A 20,475-nucleotide genomic window follows, 5' to 3' on the forward strand; every position below is an offset into this window, starting at 1 on the left:
TTTCAGGAAGTTATTCTGAAGAATAGTGCCGGTACTTACTGGAAAAAAAGCATTGTGGCAAACTGATGTGATGCAAGGTAAAGATAAACATAGGATGACACTACTTTGACTCCAATGGAAGCTATTGAGTTTGATAAAGCAAAAAAGGAATCCAGTAAAAAGGAGGAACAAACACATATGGCTAAGAATGCGTATAAAGGAATACTGCAAGCAAAAAATTAAAATTCTAAGAAGGCAACAGAACTACAAAGCAGGATATGAAAAGAATAAATATTATCTCAATGAGATAAATATAATCAGCTCTGTAGATGATACAATTCACTATTGGATACTTAAGGAAAAGCCAGAGTAATCTCTGTGCCATAAGCAAGTATCTGCAAGAGTTCCTGATGCATTGAAGACTGCTATCGTAAGTATTAAAAAAAGGAAATATGTGAATTAACAATTTGAAGATTCTCGAGCAAATTTATCAGCACCAAAAAGATTAGAATAAACAAATAACTTGTGTTTATCCAGAACATTTTATGAAAAAACTTTATAATAGACTAACTGACCCTAATTTATCCCCTAGCAGCAGAGTTTATATCTTGATTTTAATTTAACAGCTCTTTTGTCCCTATTATAATAATGGGTATGCTAATTTCATACCACCCAGTTTCTTCATCAAAATACTGTGTGGGGCCAAGTCAGTTATCTGCAGAAGTTCAGTAGAAGAAGTCAGCAGTAACCTCTGTAACAGAACTTTCTATTGATGTTACAGGTAAATGCTATCAAATTAATGCTACAAGATCTTGCTTCTGTTTTCCTGTTTGATTGGCACAGTATCACCCACCTTTAGTTCTGATTAATCAAACTTCCGTATCAACTATTGAATTACCTGCCCAGGATCAATGCTGGGCTGTCAGGCCTACAGTTATGTGTTTGTCGTCCTAAATGCTACTACAAGATTCATTTTTTTCTGATGTGCTTCTCCACTGTATTAATACTGACTCTACAGGGTACTCCTCTACAAATTCTGTATCCAGCTCATTTGCAGAACACACACCGAGACATAAAGGAGAGCAGAATAAGATGCAGCATATGGTAAAGTGTCGTTGGCAAACGTCAAGTTAATTCCATCACTTTTTTTTTTCTCATTTTGAATTTTCATTTTGGTTTGTTGTATTCTGCTTCAGATACTGGGAAGCCAGATAGGGAAGTAAATTGGAGCAATGGAGTCTGAGACTGAGAAAAAAGGGCTTGAAAAAATGAGAAAATATTAATAGTAATGGAGGAGCCAACATACAATAAGGCCATTTGTACTAGGTGTTGCTGAAACTCAGGAGTGAGGAGTTCACAAGAAAGTCTATGTAAGCAAACTAATTAGAAGAGGAATACAATAAATGCAAAGAATCACCCTCACTTACTGGTGTTTGATACTACTGGTATCCAAAGGGGTCACAGAGTCATACTCAATACCCCCAGTTTAAGGTAACAAGTTTTTATAGGGTCTTATGCTGCCCTTCAGTCGCCTTACTCTTACAGCCTGTAGGTGTTTTGAGTTCTCTAGAAGTAAAGACCCAAAGTAAGTAAACTGTCATTTCAAAGCTTGGATTACCATATAGTTGTAAACCGTTGATTTTGTTACTCCTTTTTGTATCATTTGGTAGTTCTGAATTTTTATCCGGACTAACTGGTGGAGAACACACAGTGTCAATGGTAAGGAGGGAGTAAAGAAGAGCAACATGAGTCTATGGCCAGAAATTGTTTTTGCTTAGAGTGGCACTTTGTGTCTGATTGCAGGCATGGAGGGAATTTGGAAAGACGATACGACAGAACACCACATTCAGTTGTCAAGATATGGATTCTTTTTCCAATTCTGCCCTGCAGCACTGAGCAAGCAACTTTTCCTTTTGTGCTGTTGCCTTTCTGACTTTGCATTTCTCTGGATAATTGAGGTAAGGTTGCTTTCACTTCTTAAGGAAATGAAGCTTATGCAGCTTTCCTTTTGTCCATTTGTATGTGTTTTCATAATTTTTCAGCCTATTGGCTAAATTCATTCTCCCCTCTTCCCTGCCTGCAAATACTAGCCTCAAAGTCCTACTAATTTAGTGAAAACTGGCAGCTGAAGAGAGGAGAAAGGACCCTCGTTCCCACCAAGTGAAAGGTTAGCTATTTAAAGCCAAAAGAAAAAAAAAAAAACCAAACTCCTGGTAAATGCTGAGTTTAATCAGTGAGTGCGTACCAGCAAACTGATTAGCACACAGCTAAGGACAAGCAACAGCTGCCCCTTATGAAACTGGTGGTTACATTAAAATTATTGAAAAGATAAAGGAATGGGAAGAGGAATGATGAGGGAACCAGGTGCTACTGTGATAAAGGGATACAGGACACAAGCCTGTAGAAAATCAGCTTTTCTCGTTGCACGGATCAGGGCTTGTGTAATCCCAAGATCGTGGGTGCCACCCGAGGTACTCCTGTGTATTAACCAGCTGACAGCGGAGCCCGCTTTATCTGAGGATGTGCGAGCAAAGCTTCATGAAACACCTGTTGTGACTAAGGAGTGGAGCAATGGGCCTCTGGTTCCTCTGAGCCATTGATCAGTCGGCCCTTTAATAATGTCCCTCAACAAGAGAACAAAGAAAAATACGAAGCTTGTTACTGGCGGGTGTAACAGGTAGAAACCATTCAACCGCACGCACGACTGCAGAGAATGGGGAGATGGTGTGGTTTGCCCCCGAGGGAGCACACGCGAGCGCCTTCGCGGTCCCTAGCGCCTTGGCAAGCGGGTTCCGCTTCGTGCCACCCAGCGAGCGCCCGTTTCCTTCTTACGGCCCCTTGTTGCCCCCCTCGTTCCTGCGAGGCCAAGCAGCGGTGGCCGTTACGGGCGGGCCGTTGGGCTGGCTGCCCCCAAGCGAACCGGGGGGGGGGGGGGTCCGAGGCGACGGGGGTCCCGGCGGCAGCGAGGAGAGCTCGGCGAGAGGCGGCGACGATCTCCTCCCGGCCCGGATCCCCTCGTGCTGGGCGAAGCCGCGCTTCCTGCGGCAGGCCTGGAAGGGAAGGAAGGGTGAGAGGGAGTAACGCCGGCTCGGGCCCGGCGGCGGGGAGGGGGGCCGCGGGACGGCCGGCTGCCCGCCCGGGGCGGCGGGAGGGCGTTGGTGCGCGGCGCCGGGCGCCAGCAGCGGCGGCTGGGGCCGAGGCGCCTCCTCGCGGTGGCAGAACCCACCCCCTCACCCCCGCCCCCGCCGGCGCTGCAGCACCCTCCCCGCGGCGGCCGGTTGGGCCGAGCCGCCCCGAACCCGGAAGCGGGCGGCGGTTGGTGTCGGTGCGCGGTGAGCGGGGCCGGGCGCGGGATGCGAGGCGCCGCCGCCGCCCTGCCCCCCTGCCCGCTCGCAGCCAGCGCCCGAGGAGGAGGAGGAGCAGCAGCACCGGCAGCAGCAGCAGCCGCGGGAGGAGCGGCAGCAGTAGTCGGAACCGCCGCTGCGATAGCATGAGCGGAGCCGCGGCTAAGCAGTCCCCCGGCGCGGGGTCCGCCACGGATCCCGCCGCCGCGGAGAAGGCGGCGGCGGCTGGGGACTCGGTGCCGGAGCCGCCGCCGCCGCTGCTGAGCGTGGACGTGACGGGTTTGGTGTCGCAGTTTGCGAGGAGCTTCGTGCTGATCTTCCCCGTGTATGTGCTGGGCTACCTGGGGCTGAGCTTCAGCTGGGTCCTCATCGCCCTGTGCGGGCTCTTCTGGATCCGCAGGCACCGCGGCGGCAAGACCTCCCGCCTGGGCCGGGCGCTCGCCTTCCTGGAGGACGAGGAGGAGGCGGTGCGGCTCAGCGTCTCCTCCGCAGATCTGCCTGCGTGGGTGAGTGGCCAACACCCTTCGGCGCTTCCGAGGGAGCACCCGCGCCCCGCGGGCAGCGCAGCCGCCGGGCGGGCCGGGGCCTGTCACCTCGCCGGGAGCTGCGTGACGCCCACCCCCGCGGCGGCCCTCTCCTCCCCGGGCCAGCGGGGGAAGAGCCTCGCTGCAGGCCGGAGCCCCTGAGCCGGCCTGGCGCGAGGGAGGGGGTGAGGAGACGGCATCTCCCGCGCCCCTAGGCTGCTGGTCCCGGCTTGCCAGCCCCCTTCGAGACTCGGCGTCCGGCGGCGGGAGCGGCGTCGCCGGACGTGGGCAGGCGGAGGGACCCTCCCTCCGCCGGACTGGCCTGTCCCCGCGGCCCGCCCGCCCGCCCGCCCCGGCGCGGCCACCTGGTCCGTTAGCACTCGCGGCGGCCGTGCGGTGACAGCCCCGCGGCGCTGAACCTGTCGTGGCCGGGGTGTCCCTCGCAGAAATAAAGTTTAGCTCAGGGCTTGGGTTTTTTTTCCCCTCAGACGCCTGTGGCGCCCACGACTTGGATGTAGCGAGGTCTCTATGGCGCACAGATCTCGCGACTCGGGCAGGAACCCTCTCTTAAAAAGTTGAGATCGGAGGCAGTCAAAATCGGGATCTTAACGGTTTTACAGTTTTCAGTAAAGCGTTACTTAATAGGGAGTGAGATAAAAACGCAGCGGTGTATCCGGCTGCTCTCAGGGTTGTGACGCAAGGACTAAGGTGAAGGGGCTGTGGTGGCCTTACTTGTGCATTGCCGTGAGTGGTTTTAAAAGGCTTTCTTCGAAAGTGGAGTCTTCCTTTGTAAGTTTCAGGCTTTCTAATAAGTCTTTAGAACTATCATTAATTTTTTTAGCTGAAACTCAGCTTCAAATTTGAGTACTTTTCCTTTGCAATTTTTACTTTGGAGGATTAACAGTTTTTTACATGTGGCTGGCAGCCAGCCACCCGACAGTGTCAGTGCTCACCCAGGCCTCTGTATGTCCTGGCCTGCCCTGGTGATATGCTGTGCAGAGCTTGCTGTTCTCTTAAGTCTCCATACCTGAAGTTTGGAGGGTTTCTGCTAAATCTTTCTGTGTGATTTCTTTGTTGACTACTCTCTGCTCAGTAATAGCCATCCACATCTCTGCTAGGTACTCTTTGCAGTGACTGTGCATCGAGCAGTATTGCAATGATAAGTATCCAAATAGCTGTTTTCATGTGATGAAATTGCTATACCTGATGTGACCTGTCCTAGCTCTACTAAGGAAGTTATAGGAGTTCCAGACATCTGCAGAGAATATAGTGTGTAGGTGTTAGATGGGAATCTTTTTTACTCCTGTTTCTAAATGTCTTTTACCCAGGTTCTAGTGGAAGATAATGGTAAAAGCAAGGACAGTGTTTAAGGGAGATGAAGTGGTTTTACTGCTTGAAGCTGAGGCATGAGTCTTAAACAATGTGGTTAGTAGCTCTTATGTTAGGTCTATGTTGTTTGGTTTTCGTTGGGTTTTTTTTTCCTGTAATCATGCAGCATATAATGGAAGTGTTCTTATTTGATGCATTTACAGTTAATTAATTGAAGCTAGATTTGTTGTGGAGGGTTGTATATAGTAACTGTCTGCTGGTAACTAAGCAGTGGATAGTCAAGCTTAGTGCTGTGTGTAAATTTTATTCTAAGTCACAATTTGTTACCTTTGATGAAATGGCAATTAATTCCTGTGTGGAGTTGTCCAAATAACTAAAGATATAGAAAGGGGCCTCTTGACTGAAGTCAGAGGTGAAAAATCACAGAGAGGAATGAGTGCTGGCTGCAAACGCCTGCATATCCTATGGTATTACGAGAAAGCAACTGATCAATATGCAGGGTTTCCCCCAAAAGTGTGACCTTCGGATAACACCAGTTGGTAGGCGTATTGTAAACCACTGTTGGTTTTTTTGTGGGGTTGGTTTGTTTCTTTGTTTGTTTTTCCCATTTTAATCATGTTCTTAAATTTTAAAGGTCTTGGTTCTTTTCTTTCTGCTGACATGTATGCTATATTCTGGAAGTATCACGCTTCCAAATAAATGTAGCTTCCAGATGAAAGGCAGTCTGGAAAACAAAAGTCTTTGGAGAACTGAAGGCGCACTTAAATCAAAAGTGGTCTTCAATGTCCGCTGTTGTAGTCATTAAGCTTTATATGAGTCTTTTTGCTGCCTCCATAATGTGTCTTGGAAAACTGCTGTTCTCCTTACTTCTGCTTTATGTGTGTTGTCTTGGAGATTCATGGATTTCAATCATATTTCAAATGAGAGCTACTGGATGGTATATGGAGCCTGGCATCTCTTTAATAGGTATCGAGTTTATCCTTCTCAATGTGAATTCCAAACTGGAGTATGTTCCTTGGTTTCTGGTCAGGGAAATAAACTTTAAATTACTTGAGTAAGATAGTGCTAATTTATTTAATAGTAAATTTATTAGGAATAGGAAATTAATTTATTTAATAGGAAATTTAACAGGAAATTGTTTACTCTTCTGGCACTGAAACTGAGACGTAATAAGCCATTCTTCAACTAAAATTTTGTAACATCCGAAACATTTATCTGATGTGGTATCTTTCTGGGCTCTCGACTGGAAAAGAACTTTAGGTGAGCAGCTGTGTATAAGATTCCTCCCCCCACCCCCACCTGCCTTGGGATTGATTGCTGCTTTAGTGATTCATGTTAAGTATTCAGTAATACTGCATTGAGTTATTAATTTTTAAGAAAGTGGTTATTGCAGGAGTAATGAATTAAGATTTTTCTGCTGGCAATATGCTCAGTTACTATTTGAAAGTGATACTGTTGTGCTATCACACTAGAGTTCATAATGTTAATTATTAGTTTCCTAAATTAGATTTACTTCTTTTATAAGCAGGTGGTTATACAATAGGAATATTCTGCACTGTGCATGTAAGATGAATTAATTCAACATGAATACAAGTTATTTAAAATGTCAACACTGAATTATTTAAAATAAATATGTATATGCTAAAAAATATTTCGTTTACCGTCTTAAAAGAATAAGATCTGTACTCATAGACTTGCTAACATGTAGTTATAGCTCTGCTGTGTGTTTGGAAGATGTCACTGATTATATGGGGTGGGAGGGAGCAGAGGTGGGTGCTTTTCCAAGTCATATAAAACTAGACAGTAGAATTTACAATGAGAGGATTTAAGATCAAAATGGTCTTTATTTAAAGTCGGCATTTCCCCTTTCTTAGCAACATTTTTATACACTAGTTGTATTTTATACTGGAATGAATGTCATTAAGATGCAAACATATATAAGGAAAGTGGCAATTTAAGTATCACTACTTAGAAGGTAGGAAACCAGGACTCTCAATTTTTAAAGGCCAGGTATCGTGTTGCCTTTTATTTTTAAAACAGTAATGGAATTTCATAATGTAAGTGGTATAACAAATTTACTTTGTTCTTTCTCAGAACAACCAAGAAAGTTCATCTAATTTTGCCATTGTAGGGGCTTTTGGTTGCTTAATGTGACATGTATAATGTGCCAACATACCATGTTCGACATCTTTTTGGATAAGTGAAACTTTGACTCGTGTTTTCTTCAACATACAGATAAAAAGCCGTGCTGATTTTTTTTCCCCAGATTAATTGTAAATTTGGCCGGGTACCAGGAGCTGTATCTGTGTGCAGTCTGTCAGCGATCAGCAGGAGACCAAAATAGGAACAAATTTTAGCGGTTTTAAATAATTGATTCTGAAAACAGATTTAGACAATTTTCTTTGTATCCCTAACCATATATTATACAGAAACTGAAATACTGTACATCACTGTAGTGAAAGTAATGCCATATTAAAACATTATTTACAAGTCTGCAGTAGCACTTTGGGTCCTACAGACTTGACTGAGTTTCTGCTCTAGTTTGGAGTGACTTAGAATTTTGTTTTTGTTGTTTTGTTTTCTCATCCACTTAAGGTAAAAGGAAAAATCTGCTTGAACCTAAATAGGTGTCTAGTCACCTTTTTAACTAAACTGTTTTACAAGTCCTGTTGTAAAGAAATGTGGGAGATCCTTTCTCTTGAGAAGCTGTATGAAATTCTTGCAGACTGTGAGTATTCTGAATTGCCATTGAACTACTATACCACTGCTACACCTATAGGGAGGAGATAATGTCAGCATGTACCCTTTTTACTAGATGCTGATGTATAGCTACAATAATCAGTAAAATAATTATCAACCCATGTTTTGTTGAGTGTTTTTGCAATGGTGGTGTTCAGTAAAGCATAACTTCAATGGTAGTTGCATATTTCTTAGTTGAATGTTGTGTGAATGTTGAACAAACTGCTAATGTTTAAGGGATGAAAAACCATTCTGAGTAAAAGCAGACTTCAGAAAACATGTCTGAAAAAGGAAATTGTGATTTATAACTATGAAATTATTTGTATTTAGCCTCGTGTTATAATAAAAGATGCATACATACTTTTTTTTTTCCCCCAAGCCCTTCCATGACCTTCTTGACAAATATGCCAATTATATGGTTAGAGCAACAAAGACTTTGGTTTTTACTGATATTGGGAAGGCAGACCCAGTGTTTGTAGAAGAAAAATGGTTGGGTAGCTCTTAACTGCAGGGTCATGTCCTGTACTGTGTGACGTCTGCGGAGAAGGTTGAGGTGGTTGCTCTCTTATGTGTATTTGATATGAAGTTTTCTTAATGATGTAGAATCAAACTTGCTAAGTGGATCTTTGATAGTTCAGGACAGGAATCTCCAAAGAATCTCTGCTGAAGGGTGTTAAGTATGTACTCAGTAAACTTGATAAACAAGTGGACTTCTGCAAGACTGTGTGTTTTTAATTGCCATAGAACAAAAAGATCTTCCTCTTAACTTCTAATTATACCTTTGGTTAATGCTGTTATTACTGTAGCTGTAGGTGGGGTTTTACACAATATACTAAAATATGAAAAGGAAGACTGTGAGGCGTTGTGACACATTCTTCTGATCCTTTCTCCAAATGTTAGTTGAGCATGTTAGATTGAATTTACCGAGGAGTGATTTATAAGAAAAATTACTTCTGTGTACAGCTACTTAATGCTAAGCTGGATCTAATCAGTTTATATGGTTAGTACTGCAGATGGCTATGTACTCTAGGCTGCCAGCGTGCATCTGGAAAGTATGAAAGAGTGTGAGTAAGAATAGAGTAATAACTTGTGAGTACTTAAAAACTGAAGTCCACGTACTTCTTCTGCCTGATTATTTTCTTTCAAAACTGCCTTATGTTCTAGGTGCCTCATAGTGTATGTATACATACATACGTGTATTGTGGGTTGTATGTTTTTTTTTTTTTTTGTGGTTAGGGGTGGTTTTTGTTTGTTTGTTTTTTAAAGAAGTTTAATTTGATTCAGTATTACTTCTTGTAGTCAAGAAGGTAACCTGGATGACTTTCTAAGAGTACCCCATAGTTAAGCAATGTGAATGATGGTTTTAGGAATGGAGAACCAGAGGAAAAAAAAGGCATTTGCGTTGGACAATTGATCATATCTTCCTGTCTCTCAAATAAAGTTTTCAAATTTATTGTGTTAAAACTATGCTGAGATGATGTCTGTCACATAACACATTCTCTCACGTAGTGATGTGGTAAGCATCACTATTGATTCATATGTAAAGATCCTTTTCCAGAATATTTATGGTAGAAAGCCACGTGATGAACTGACATTTATGAACACGGTATGAAACTACTGAAGAAAAATATTATCCTGAAAGTATAAGTATGCTTCTTGAACTGTTTTTAGGTGCCACAGGCCTTCTAAGTATGTATGTATAATACATTCTTTTTTCGTATAGCAAATGGATATTACATAACAGTTATTACTGACTTTCGGGACTACTGCTAATGTGTTCTTTAAATGTGCTGTTTTTCTGAATAGCTAAGGAAGATGTGTACAAGTCTCTTTAGTTTTGGTTTTCTTCTAATTTGCATTTTAGTCTGCTAGTGTTGTTTCCATGTCTAAATAGTTTTGCATATAAGGGCTGGCCCAGCTTTAGCCAGATTTGAAAACATGAGAGTCATAAAGATCTTGTCAGTAAAGACTGAGGTTTTATGGAAGGAAAAAAAAAGTCTAGAGTAGCAGTTGACCTTTTCTGCCTCTTCTGCAAGATTCTTCTCATTTTAAATTACTCCTGCTTTTTGAGATTGTTGGCACATCACATCACAGACTGTGGTTGGATATGCATTCTAAGATTCCCTCCCCCCCCCCCCCAACACACATGAGAGCCTGCTGGGAAATAGGAAGATGAATCAGAGTTATTGTCAAAACATTTTCATTGTAGCTTTTAGTAATAAAAGCCTGTTCTAGAAATTCTAAGTATTCTAAACAGTTCTTTGGTGTCCTGTTCTTGTATTTTGTTTCTGGTAAGATAAAAATCTTTGACTTAAATAATTTGATTTATATTGCAGTTTATCTCCTATTTGTCAAATCATCAAAGGTTCTCTAATTGGTGAAATTGCCTTTAGCATAACTTCTTTTGAGCTTTGCAACAGTTTTGTGCTGACCATATGCCTTGTACTGAATCAGAGGTGTGGGTTTGTGGAAGCTGTTTTTAAAACTTATTTTAAAATATGAAGTTTAAAAAATATCCTCTGTAGTGTCTGAAACCAGTTTGTCAGAGCCTTACAGTAGTATATCAGCTTCTGAAAGCAGCAGTTAATGATTATAAATTAACCTATGCCATTGATTTGGTGTGCTTCAACATGTAGGTACAAGGGAATCAATAAAAGATTATGATCCTTCTGGAAGGATTACAGGAATAAGAGATTTTGTATGAGACACTGGCAGTTCAGATACAAGAGTTTTTTGATCTTTGAAGTCTCATCTTTCTCTTTGTTTTTCCTTATTGTTGGATAATATAAATTAAATCTGATACTACCCTTTTCTAAGGAAGTTTAGAATGGACAGTCCACCAGCAGCTTTGGAGCTTTTCTGTGGCCTAGCAGGGGCCAGCTTCTGAGTTAAACGTACCAAGCTTGACAGGCCAGCAGAATTTCAAATGTCATATATGTGGAGCTGCTTTTGTGTGTTCAGGGGAAATACTCCACCACTTCAAAGAATTAAATCCTTATCTTTGGCTGGTGTTTGTGAACACTTAATGAAAATAAAGGATATACAGAGATGGAGTAGTCAACATAGAATCAAATGTGAATAAGAACAGTGGGGAAACAGTATTTTTGATAAGAAGAGTGGAGAGTGTTTTTATTTTAAACAGCTGTTTGAATTAAGTAAATTATGAAACGGAACTATTTAGGGAGGTCTGGCATTTTATCATTTGTATAACTTTTGGATCATATGGTACTTTGATATTTCTGGGTAAGATTTGTTTCAGTTGAATGAGGAGAGAGTTCTGTAAAGTTTAGAAAGAAAATGTTGGATGGGGAATAAGAGGGAAGAATCAATCAAGAATTTGCTAAAAGTGACCATGTGTGAAACGGTGGAAGGCAGTTGCCAGCTTGATGTGTTTGACAGAGTTTGTAGTTGTCCAAGATGGCATGAACTGACCCAGGACCCTTCTTCAGTCCCATTTGCCACGCACAAAATGCTTTTCTCATTTTGCAGCAAAAGAAAGAGAGGATCTGGACAGCACTTGCATTTCTTAGACAGTCTTAATACCTTTTTTGAGGAAGCCTTGGCTGCTTAGTGGATGAGACTAGTTCTGTTGGGGCAAGTAGGGAAAGATGATAGTGTAGTTAGATGTGTGTGTATTTTTTGAAAATAAAGAGCCAACTTAAATGTGTTTTCTTTCTGGCACTTGCCACCTTCTCTGTGTTTTGGTTTCACAGATGTTGTTCCTTTTATTATGTTTTTAATGTAAATGTTGTGACTTTTCTTAGCTGGCAATCAAAGAATACTTCATAAAGTGGATCATCGTCAGGCCTGGAAAGTGAGGTTATACCAACTTGCCACATCAGCTAATGGAGTAACTGATAGCAATAGTAGGTTTCTTCTCCATTGGCTAGAATTAGTCCAGATCAAACTTGTTTTATAAGGAAGTTTCATTACAAAAGTGAGGTTCAAGAATCCTGAATCCTTCCCTGACTTTGGGGGCATGTGTTCAAAAAGTATGCTGGCCTTGCTAAGTACATTCCATTTACCTCAGCTTCTCAAGATACTTTGTTTTGATCCCTTGTTCTTTAACATAGCCCTGTATTTCCTTTGAGTCTCTGTCCTTATGGCAGTGTTCAGGTGAGGAGCAGTTTCCCATGTCCTCTTGAATCCCATTGATGTGGTGCCTGGGAGGGGGAGGAAGAGAGGAGCTCCTCAGCCTTCTTGCAGAGGCATTTGATCCCCATCCCCAACCTACTTCTAGTTTTTATGCCCAATAGCTTCTACCAAGCTTTGTGTACCAGTCTTTGTTAGACTGGTGGAGTTCTTATTTTCTTTGCCATTTAAATGGTGCAGCCTTTTGTTTTGTTCTGTTTTGTTCTATGTGCTTCCTGTGATACTGTTAAAAGTTAGAGGAGCAGTGAGAATTTTAAAGCTTCTTCCTACTAACAGTTCCTTATTCATGAGAATATGTTTAAACAACATCCCTAAATTTTATTTGTAGGCTTTTCTCTGCATTCAAATATGCTTGTTGCAGCGTTTAATAGTTAAAGAGAACGATTCTGCAGTTTCAAAACAAAGTAAATGTGTGCTCCTGACAAAAAGGGTTTTCTGCATACAGTTGCATTTTCCCACTGCCTTCTTGTGCCAGCATTAGAATTTACTTGGCCACCTAATGGTAAGTTTTTTGCCAGGTTTAGTGTTCAGCTGGATCAGTTCCTTGAGTTGGTTTACTGTGCAACCATGCAAGTGCTAGAGCCTACAAAAAGAAGGTTATGGAAGCCCATGGTCAGGTTTAAAGTGAAACAGAATAGCCTGCATGAAGAGGACCTTAGAAAGAAGTGGCAAGTAACACTGCTGAGGTGTCTTTGTGGGGAAGCAAAGTTTGAACTTGAGCAGTTTATAATATCAAGTTGCACGTCCAAGTTCTTTTATAACATTTCAACAGACCTATTAACATACTTAATCATCAAACATACACACTCTCAGTACTTTGATCCAGCTTAAAAGGTGGCCTTGTTTTTTGTGCATGGTTGGATCAGATGAGCTCCAGAGGTCCCTTCTTCCAACCGAATTATGCTATGATTTTTGTTTTTGTTTTAAGCTGTCATTTAAATTAGCTTTCAGTCTCCGGTTGTGGCTTACAAATGGTAAGAAACCTTTTCTGCATAAAATACCAGTATTTGCTTAACTATTAAGTGTACTAGCAGAAAAAAAAAAGATGGCTATATTGAGAGAGGTGTTTTGTGGGAGGTAGTGAGACTTTTTAAGTCATTCACATGCCTGTCAACTAAATAGCTAGTATTAAAATTCTGTGCAGCAAATTGCTAAAACATGCAATTTTTCAAATGGAACTCCTGTTATATAAATAACCTTTAGAAGATGGGTGTTCCTGTATGATGAGTCATTGCACAAAGTTTTGTCTGCTACAGCCTGATAGGACTACAAAATTCTCCTTAGGAGTTGAAAATTTGAGACAGGGCTAACAGTTTTCAGCTGAAGCAGTCTAGAATTATGTACCATGAAGTTGTTACTAGAAATAGGAAACTAGTTTTACTTGGCTGAAAATAACTGTCATATGACAGACAAGCATTACATTGTGATTTGGCTGTCCTTATCATATAGCAGCATGGGTCAAGTTTACATTAGTTCAATTGCAAGCACTTTCACCTGAGATATTTATATTTGTTATGTAAATGGCATACCTTTTTGCATCTGTTTTAATGAAGACTTTAATTGAGAGGGTCTAGTACAGACTCTGGCACTGTTGTTTTCATAACCTTTGTTTGCATTCCTTTGGTTAGATACTGGCTCAAGTGAATAATGCAAACCAACTGAAATAGTTTCCTTCGGGAAGATTTTGAAAGATGTTAACACCGAATGCGAAATTAAATGTATTGACAATCCATTGCCTTGTATCCCATCACTGTCTACCTTAAAAGGAAGGTGGGAAAAAAGTGGGTGAATCTCCAAATATGCAGTATCTTCCTGTTTCATTTTTAAAAGTAACCACAAGATATGTTGAAGCATGAAGGTAGCTATAAAACCTTAATTGTTCCGATTTGAATTAATTGTGCAGTATTATGATCCTCAATTCTGCTCTTAAAGTTTGTGAGTGTTCATTTTTAAAATAGCTTACTGGAAAAAATGGATTGTTGAGAGGAAAACATTGTGGGGTGGGACTCAAATGGAACTTACCAGCTCAGGAAGCTCATAGTTTAGTTTGCTTTATATTTAAGCATTATTACTGCTTCTTTGTAATACATGGTTCTTCATGCCTTACTTCAGATCTGCATAGCTTGATATAAAAAACTATCTGTGCTTTCTCAGATGCCCTTCTTCATATAGCATATTCTGTAGACTGTTAACTTGATCAGCTTTGAAAAACAATAGTGAATAAGTTTACAACTTTATGTCCAAATACTCAGCAAGAACTCTTGTGGCATTCTTCTGCAGGGAAGACTATTACAAGACATGCTCTGAGCTTTTGTGCAGGCTTATAGAGCAAACTCTCAGGACTTGTTGGAAGAAAATTTGATCTGTCTGCATGTTTCAAGCAGACTGTTAATGTAATGAACGTATGATACTTCAAATGAGGAAATGTCTTTTCTTAATCTGTTAATATTTCCTAGTACAGTAAGCTTGCTGGTCCAGAATTTTGAAAATTTGTAATTTCTGTTGAGGCAAGTCTCTTCCCTCCTCCCCCAGTCTATTGATTCATCTTGTTAATTGTTGAAACTAGAATGCTAAATTCTCTTGTATGTGTGGCTAGGAAGTTGTCTTAGTCTAGTAATCAATTTTATGATGTAGACTAAATTTATATTTTCAAATGCTCTGTTCCTCACCCAAAGACTTTCTCCTAAAATACTTGAACTAGAAAAAGAACGCTTTTCCACCCACCCACCCTCTGCCAGTTAAATGTCAAATAGCAGCCAGGAAATGATAAGAGTGTGTATCATGGGGGAACAAAAAAACCCAGTGTTAAGTCATCTGACTTGTATGTGTTATAAGAATATTCAATAGTGATTAATATATTAGTTTGGGCTTTTGAAAGTGGTGGAGCTTTTTTTTTTTTCTTTTTAGGGTGTGTTAGGTACGAGTACTGTGTTGATGTGAGTGTGCCTAAACTGTCCCATGTTCCTTTGATAAAACGTTTTCTTACTTCTGTCTTGTTCATGTAAGTCTTTATAATGAGAATTTTCTACTAAGTTTGGCTATTTATAAAGCTTTTTAACAACTTGCATATAATATGTGCTTGTCTTGTTTTCAGGTCTTAGTGTAGATGTATGATAACAGAAAACGTATCTGCCAACAATTGGGTTTTTTCAGTTCCTTTGTGTTTTGAAAGTTTTGCAATTATAGTCTGAAGTTTCTTTCCTGTATGTGTCCTATCTTTCATGAGTTCTCTAAAGTAAATAACAAAAATGTTACCAATCTGTTCACTTTGTTACTTTGATTTATGAAAAAAAACAGAATGAAGTTAGGGTTTGTTTTTTTTTTTCCTTTTTAGTTCATTAGAGTAATCCCTTACACACAGAGCTGTAGTAACAACTTGAAAATAGATTTGATTTGTAAATCCCCTTTTTTACAAATCAATTTCTCATATAAGAATACAAACTGTAATTTTACTATGTGAAAGATGAGGAACTACAAAAGTGTTCTTTTAAAACAGTAATTCAGGGTTAAGTGATTTGCTTTCAGCACACACATGTTGTTGTTTGTGTATGCACTTCCTTTATACTGAATTTTTTGGTTTTCAGGCACTACTAGGAAGAAAGTCTGTTGTACTAGTAACACCATAACAATACTTCTGACAAAGCTGTCAATGGAAGTACAAGTGTATATACCTGAAATTAGGTATTTTTCCTCTTTTTTAAAATTATTGGGGTTTTTTTTTGCTAGTGCTTAAACCTCCATTGGGTTTGGGTAGAGGGTCTGCACCATGTTGTTCTGGATATTACAGAGGAGTGGGAGGGAATTGTAGTGGGCAGTTCTTGTTTGGGAATAAGTGTACACGGGACCATTAAGGCCTAATGGACAATTTTTGAAGATGTTCAAACATTTACCTGGGAAATGGGTAATAGGAAAACTCTATGAGATACCAGGGGACAGTCTGTGTTGTTTCTGGCTGAAGACATCCAAACTTTCACCTTCGCTTCAAGTGAGTTTGGTATTTGGGATGTAGAATATTTGGCAGATATTTTGTAAAACTTCTTTTAGAGTAAGAAGTGGAGGCATTTGTGCTTGAAGTGAAACTCTGCTAAAGGGATGGAAGTGATTGTAGCTTTTACTTACAGTTGCTTTAAAGCATTTATCCTTGACTGTAATAACATTGATTCACATCTGTGTCCTCAGGGTGCAAGCTGAAAAACTGTAGAATATCATTTAAGCTTCAATTTATTGAAAAGCAACAGAAATCTATCCAATTGCCAGAGTGAGGAGATTAGTTCATCAGTGTTCCTAAAATTAATGGGTTTTAAGCTCTGACAAATCACTTTGGAATTTCCTCTCCTGCAAAGTTATGATTCTTGATTCCCATGTAACACATAAGCTTCTAGTTTAGATGTAACCTGTAAGAACTTACAAGGTCATTCACTTTCTTGCTTGAGACTTGCAGTGCTTGGGGAAATGGTTTTTCTTTTCGTCAACCTCAGTCATCTTGCGGGTTTTCATTTGTTCTAGTTTCTTGTTGCAGCAATCAAAGTGATGAACTCCAGCTCTACTTTCTGCTGCAGTGATTGTTTGCGTTGCCAGGCACATGGAAATAACATTCCTGTCTGTCATACTAGCAAAGAATGCAATGTATAAGTAAAGCTGTTACATTGCAATCTCCCACTGAGTAAGTGAAATGGAAAAAAATTCTGATTTGGAGCAGCTCAGATTAGTCAGTGACGTGGGATTTGAGATGTCACTGTTTTAACAGAAAGTAACTATATGAGCTCCTGTATATAAGAGAGAACACTGAGAATGAGACATTGAAATACATATCCTAAAGACTGTTTAAATTTTATCCAACATAGTTTAAAAATTACTTTTAATTGCAGACATTTCCATAGGCAATTAGATCTTCAACTATTTAGTTAAAACAAAAGTCTTCAATTTATTTAGTTTAAAAAAAAAAAAAAGAAGTGTCATAGATGAATGTTAAGCTTGCTTACTATTTGATGTCCTAATAATGTTTCAAATACATTGAGCAGTCAGGCCTGTATCAGATGCAGCAAATCATATATGGCAACAAGAATGGTGGATTTGATTTCAACATCCCTTTGATACTGAAAAGAAATAAAATCCTTGCTTTTTTCCTCAGAGGCTAGTTGTACATGGAAAAGCCGTTATCAAATTCTTGAAAATACTTTTTTCAGCTGGAATGATACAGTTGCAAATTAACTGCTATTTATGCAGATCTCTGAAAATAACTGTGGCATTTTACTCAGGGGTTTGGTTTCATTTTAACTGTCATCACTGCATTCTTCTAAAGTCAAGTGATAACTTTTGCAAGAAAGCTATTACATGTGATTAAGAGCTGCGTACAGAACTTAGACTGCTGAAAATATCTGTTAGTTGTACTGGGCTGGGATTCAGGCCTAAACCAACACAATCAACTGTAAAAGCCATTAAAAAAAAAATCTAATTGCCAATTAGCACACCCAATGAAGTTCTCTGTAGCAAACTGAAATGTAGATTCAGCCTACTGAACTTGGGCACCTCATTGCAGAGATCTAAGTCTCTTTCTGCTAGCTGTCTTTAGTCAGTGAGAAAGGATGAGCTGAATTTTTTGCAGGAGGTCCCTTTTCTCTGTATAATAAGAACCTAGAGTAATGAGGTCACAACTTCATTGCTACTTTTTACGTGCCTAAATTTAGCAAGGAATAATGTGGGCCACAGCTGTTAGATTTTAATTAATAAACGTAGTAAATATTCTGTTGTAGAGCTCCTAAAAAATTATCAGCACTGTGCAGCAGCATCTGTTGCAAAATCTGCTGACAGTTTAGGAGCTAACAGTGACTTGGCTGCATATATTACTCCCTGCACGTGCACAGCCATTAACCTCTCCTTCAAGAGAAGTGCAGGCTAAGGAAGGTTCTGCTTAGGAGCAATCAAATAAAGTGGCGTAGTTATTCTGGCATTGCTGTGGGCAAGATTTCTTGAAGCTAGATTTTAGGGAACTGATCAACTAGGTGGTTGATTATTCGCAGTTCAGTCAGTTGTCTTTAATTGACAGAAATTTCTTTCAACTTGTAGGATTAATATTCAGTTTATTTCTAGGCACAAGGTGTTTGCTTTCCACTTAGAGCTAGAATTTGCTGAACCTAAATTTAGACATGTAAGTCCAAATTAATTTGAGATTTTCTTTAATACAGGCATCTCCAGAGGACTCTATCTGACCATGGGAGAAATGTTTCAAGATGTCAGATTAATCTCTCTCCAGAGGCCCTTATTCCTGTCTACTAATAATATAGCAGGTGTAGAGTGACTAGATTATTCTTGGACATGTAACAGATAGAATTTTGAAAATCAGAGAAGAATAATTCAGCAATTGCCTACTGATGACCAATATTTGAATCTTTAAAATGGAAACCTTTGAAATTGCTGTGAAGCCATATATAGGTAAAAGGGGTTGCTGAGATGTAAAAAGAGTTTTCCTGTTGTGAACTGCAACCAGGATCTAGTGGGTATGATCTGATTATCTCTGTTCCGGCTATACACTGTGCAAGTATCCAAAGTGGGACGGTAGGTGTGGATTAAAATGCAGAAATGGTGAGCTTAAGTATCAGTTGTAAGCAACTCGGTCTTTAAAGACTCTGTTGTGTGCTTAATGTTATGATTCAATTGTAGGCTGTATGTTTATAAAGTGACTTACTACTGCTGTCATTAATTACAGTAGTATTGATTTATGATGGCTATTTTTGCTGCTAAATTGGGAAGTGGAAGAACATAACCTGTTTGTAATGGTTGAGACAAGAGGTGGCAGCTCTGTGCTGCGTTTATAAAAGGAAAAATGTATCCAACTCTTCTTTCTTTGCTCTTGCTACCTCTCCATCCTGTCAAACACCCAACAATTCCAGCAGTCTAATGCTGGAACGTTCCTCCTCTGTGTCCAAGAAGATACCGAATCTTAATCACTCAGCTACTTGCTACCCATCATGTGTTTGAAGGGCAGCAACTGCCTTTATACAAGGGCTAGTTTCACTTGTGGGTAAACATCTCCATGCAGGCACTTGCTGAGCATAAGCAATGGCTGTGTGTATAGAAACAAGTTCCTGTCCTTCAGGTCAGCAACTGTGCACACTTGATTGGGCATGCCACCTGGAAGTAAATTGATGTTATTATTGAAAATCTTTGGTATATACTCAAGATAGTAGTTCTTCCACAGTTCACAGTGTTCTACAGAAGGGCTGGTTTTGTAACTGCTTGTGTAAAAACTAGAGTATATTCTTTCAGAAAATATAGGAATTACTCTCTAAACATATGCAAATAAAATAATTTACATTAAAAGCAGAGAAATTTAAAATAGAGTATCATTTAAGACATATGTGGCCAAACGTTAAACTTCCCAAACAACTAGGGAAGGTACATTCTTTAGTTTCCAGTATTGTTTTAAAAAATAGCTTAGCTTAGAGGATTTATATTTTTTAGAGTTCATGATCACTTTCTTTCCCTGTTTTTTTGAGATGGAAAACCTCTTTAATAGAGGCTGAAGAATGTTTTGATGTAGAGCATTGTAAGACAACTATTTTGAAAGACAGTATCAGTGATGGTTTGCAGTCGTAACATGAGAGAAAGTGTCTGTGTCTGCAGGAAGCTGGAATCTCAGGGGATGTTTCCTGGAACCAGGGCCTGAGGAGTTTTGGTAGGGTGAAGGGGAGCATTGCAACCTGATGACTGGGCTTTTTATTTCTATTTAGTCATTTGTATTTTTGTATTTACTACTGATCTCTTAAAAGATGTCATCTTCTTGAAATTGTCAATAATTTAAAAAAAAAAAGTCAAATGTTGGTTTTAAACTCCAGATTTCCTACTTTCAACAGTATTTTTTTTCCCTTGGCTTTGCTGATTTGTAAAGACTGGCATGGAAGGATAAGTGACTGAACAAATATTGCTGTATACTCAAGTCAAAGGATCAACAGGACTGTCAAATATCTAGGCATGTTTTAACTGAAATATTACAACAAGTAGTAGTGCATTGGAGAAAAGGTACTGCATGCCCTGTGGTACCCCTTTACTCATTTGCTTCAATTCTGCTTGAAGGGCTTTATCTTCCTTTTTGTAAGTGTGGACTTCATTATGTTGCAAACTCAGAGGTGCCTGCCAGGCAGTATTCATCTGTTTGCAGATGATCATAAATCTTGTAGTGCTGTGGGTGGTGTATTTTGGTATTGAATTCACTTTGTGATGAAAATTATTGTACAGCTCTAGAGAGACACTGCAAGCATACTTTGTCCTCCTACTTGTTCTGTGTGTAGTCCTGAACAGCAACTTCTGTAAGTGTGAAATTCTGTTTATTTCAATTTTTTTACTATTTTTAATGAAAATTGAGTTCATCAGTGTCAATGTTAAGTCTCAGTGCTGGGCTGTCAGTCTGT

At 39.9% G+C, this 20,475-nt stretch overlaps 1 protein-coding gene across 5 annotated transcripts in view; it reads left to right on the forward strand.

Annotated features, from left to right (window-relative positions):
- The first annotated feature begins 1,248 nt into the window (after nt 1-1,248).
- The window catches only part of ESYT2 (extended synaptotagmin 2), a 92,819-nt gene continuing 73,592 nt past the window's right edge, over nt 1,249-20,475 (forward strand). For 2 of the 5 annotated variants that reach the window (XM_052806642.1, XM_052806649.1), the window contains exon 1: nt 3,243-3,829. In XM_052806642.1, coding sequence (XP_052662602.1) covers nt 3,470-3,829 — 360 coding nt within the window. In that variant the 5' untranslated portion in view covers nt 3,243-3,469. Of the gene's footprint in view, nt 1,938-3,241; nt 3,830-20,475 lie in introns of those variants that run through there. The other 3 variants (XM_052806664.1, XM_052806633.1, XM_052806656.1) reach the window with 3 other exon arrangements.

Source organism: Harpia harpyja, chromosome 1 (assembly GCF_026419915.1).
Source record: "Harpia harpyja isolate bHarHar1 chromosome 1, bHarHar1 primary haplotype, whole genome shotgun sequence".
Lineage (NCBI taxonomy): Eukaryota > Metazoa > Chordata > Aves > Accipitriformes > Accipitridae > Harpia > Harpia harpyja.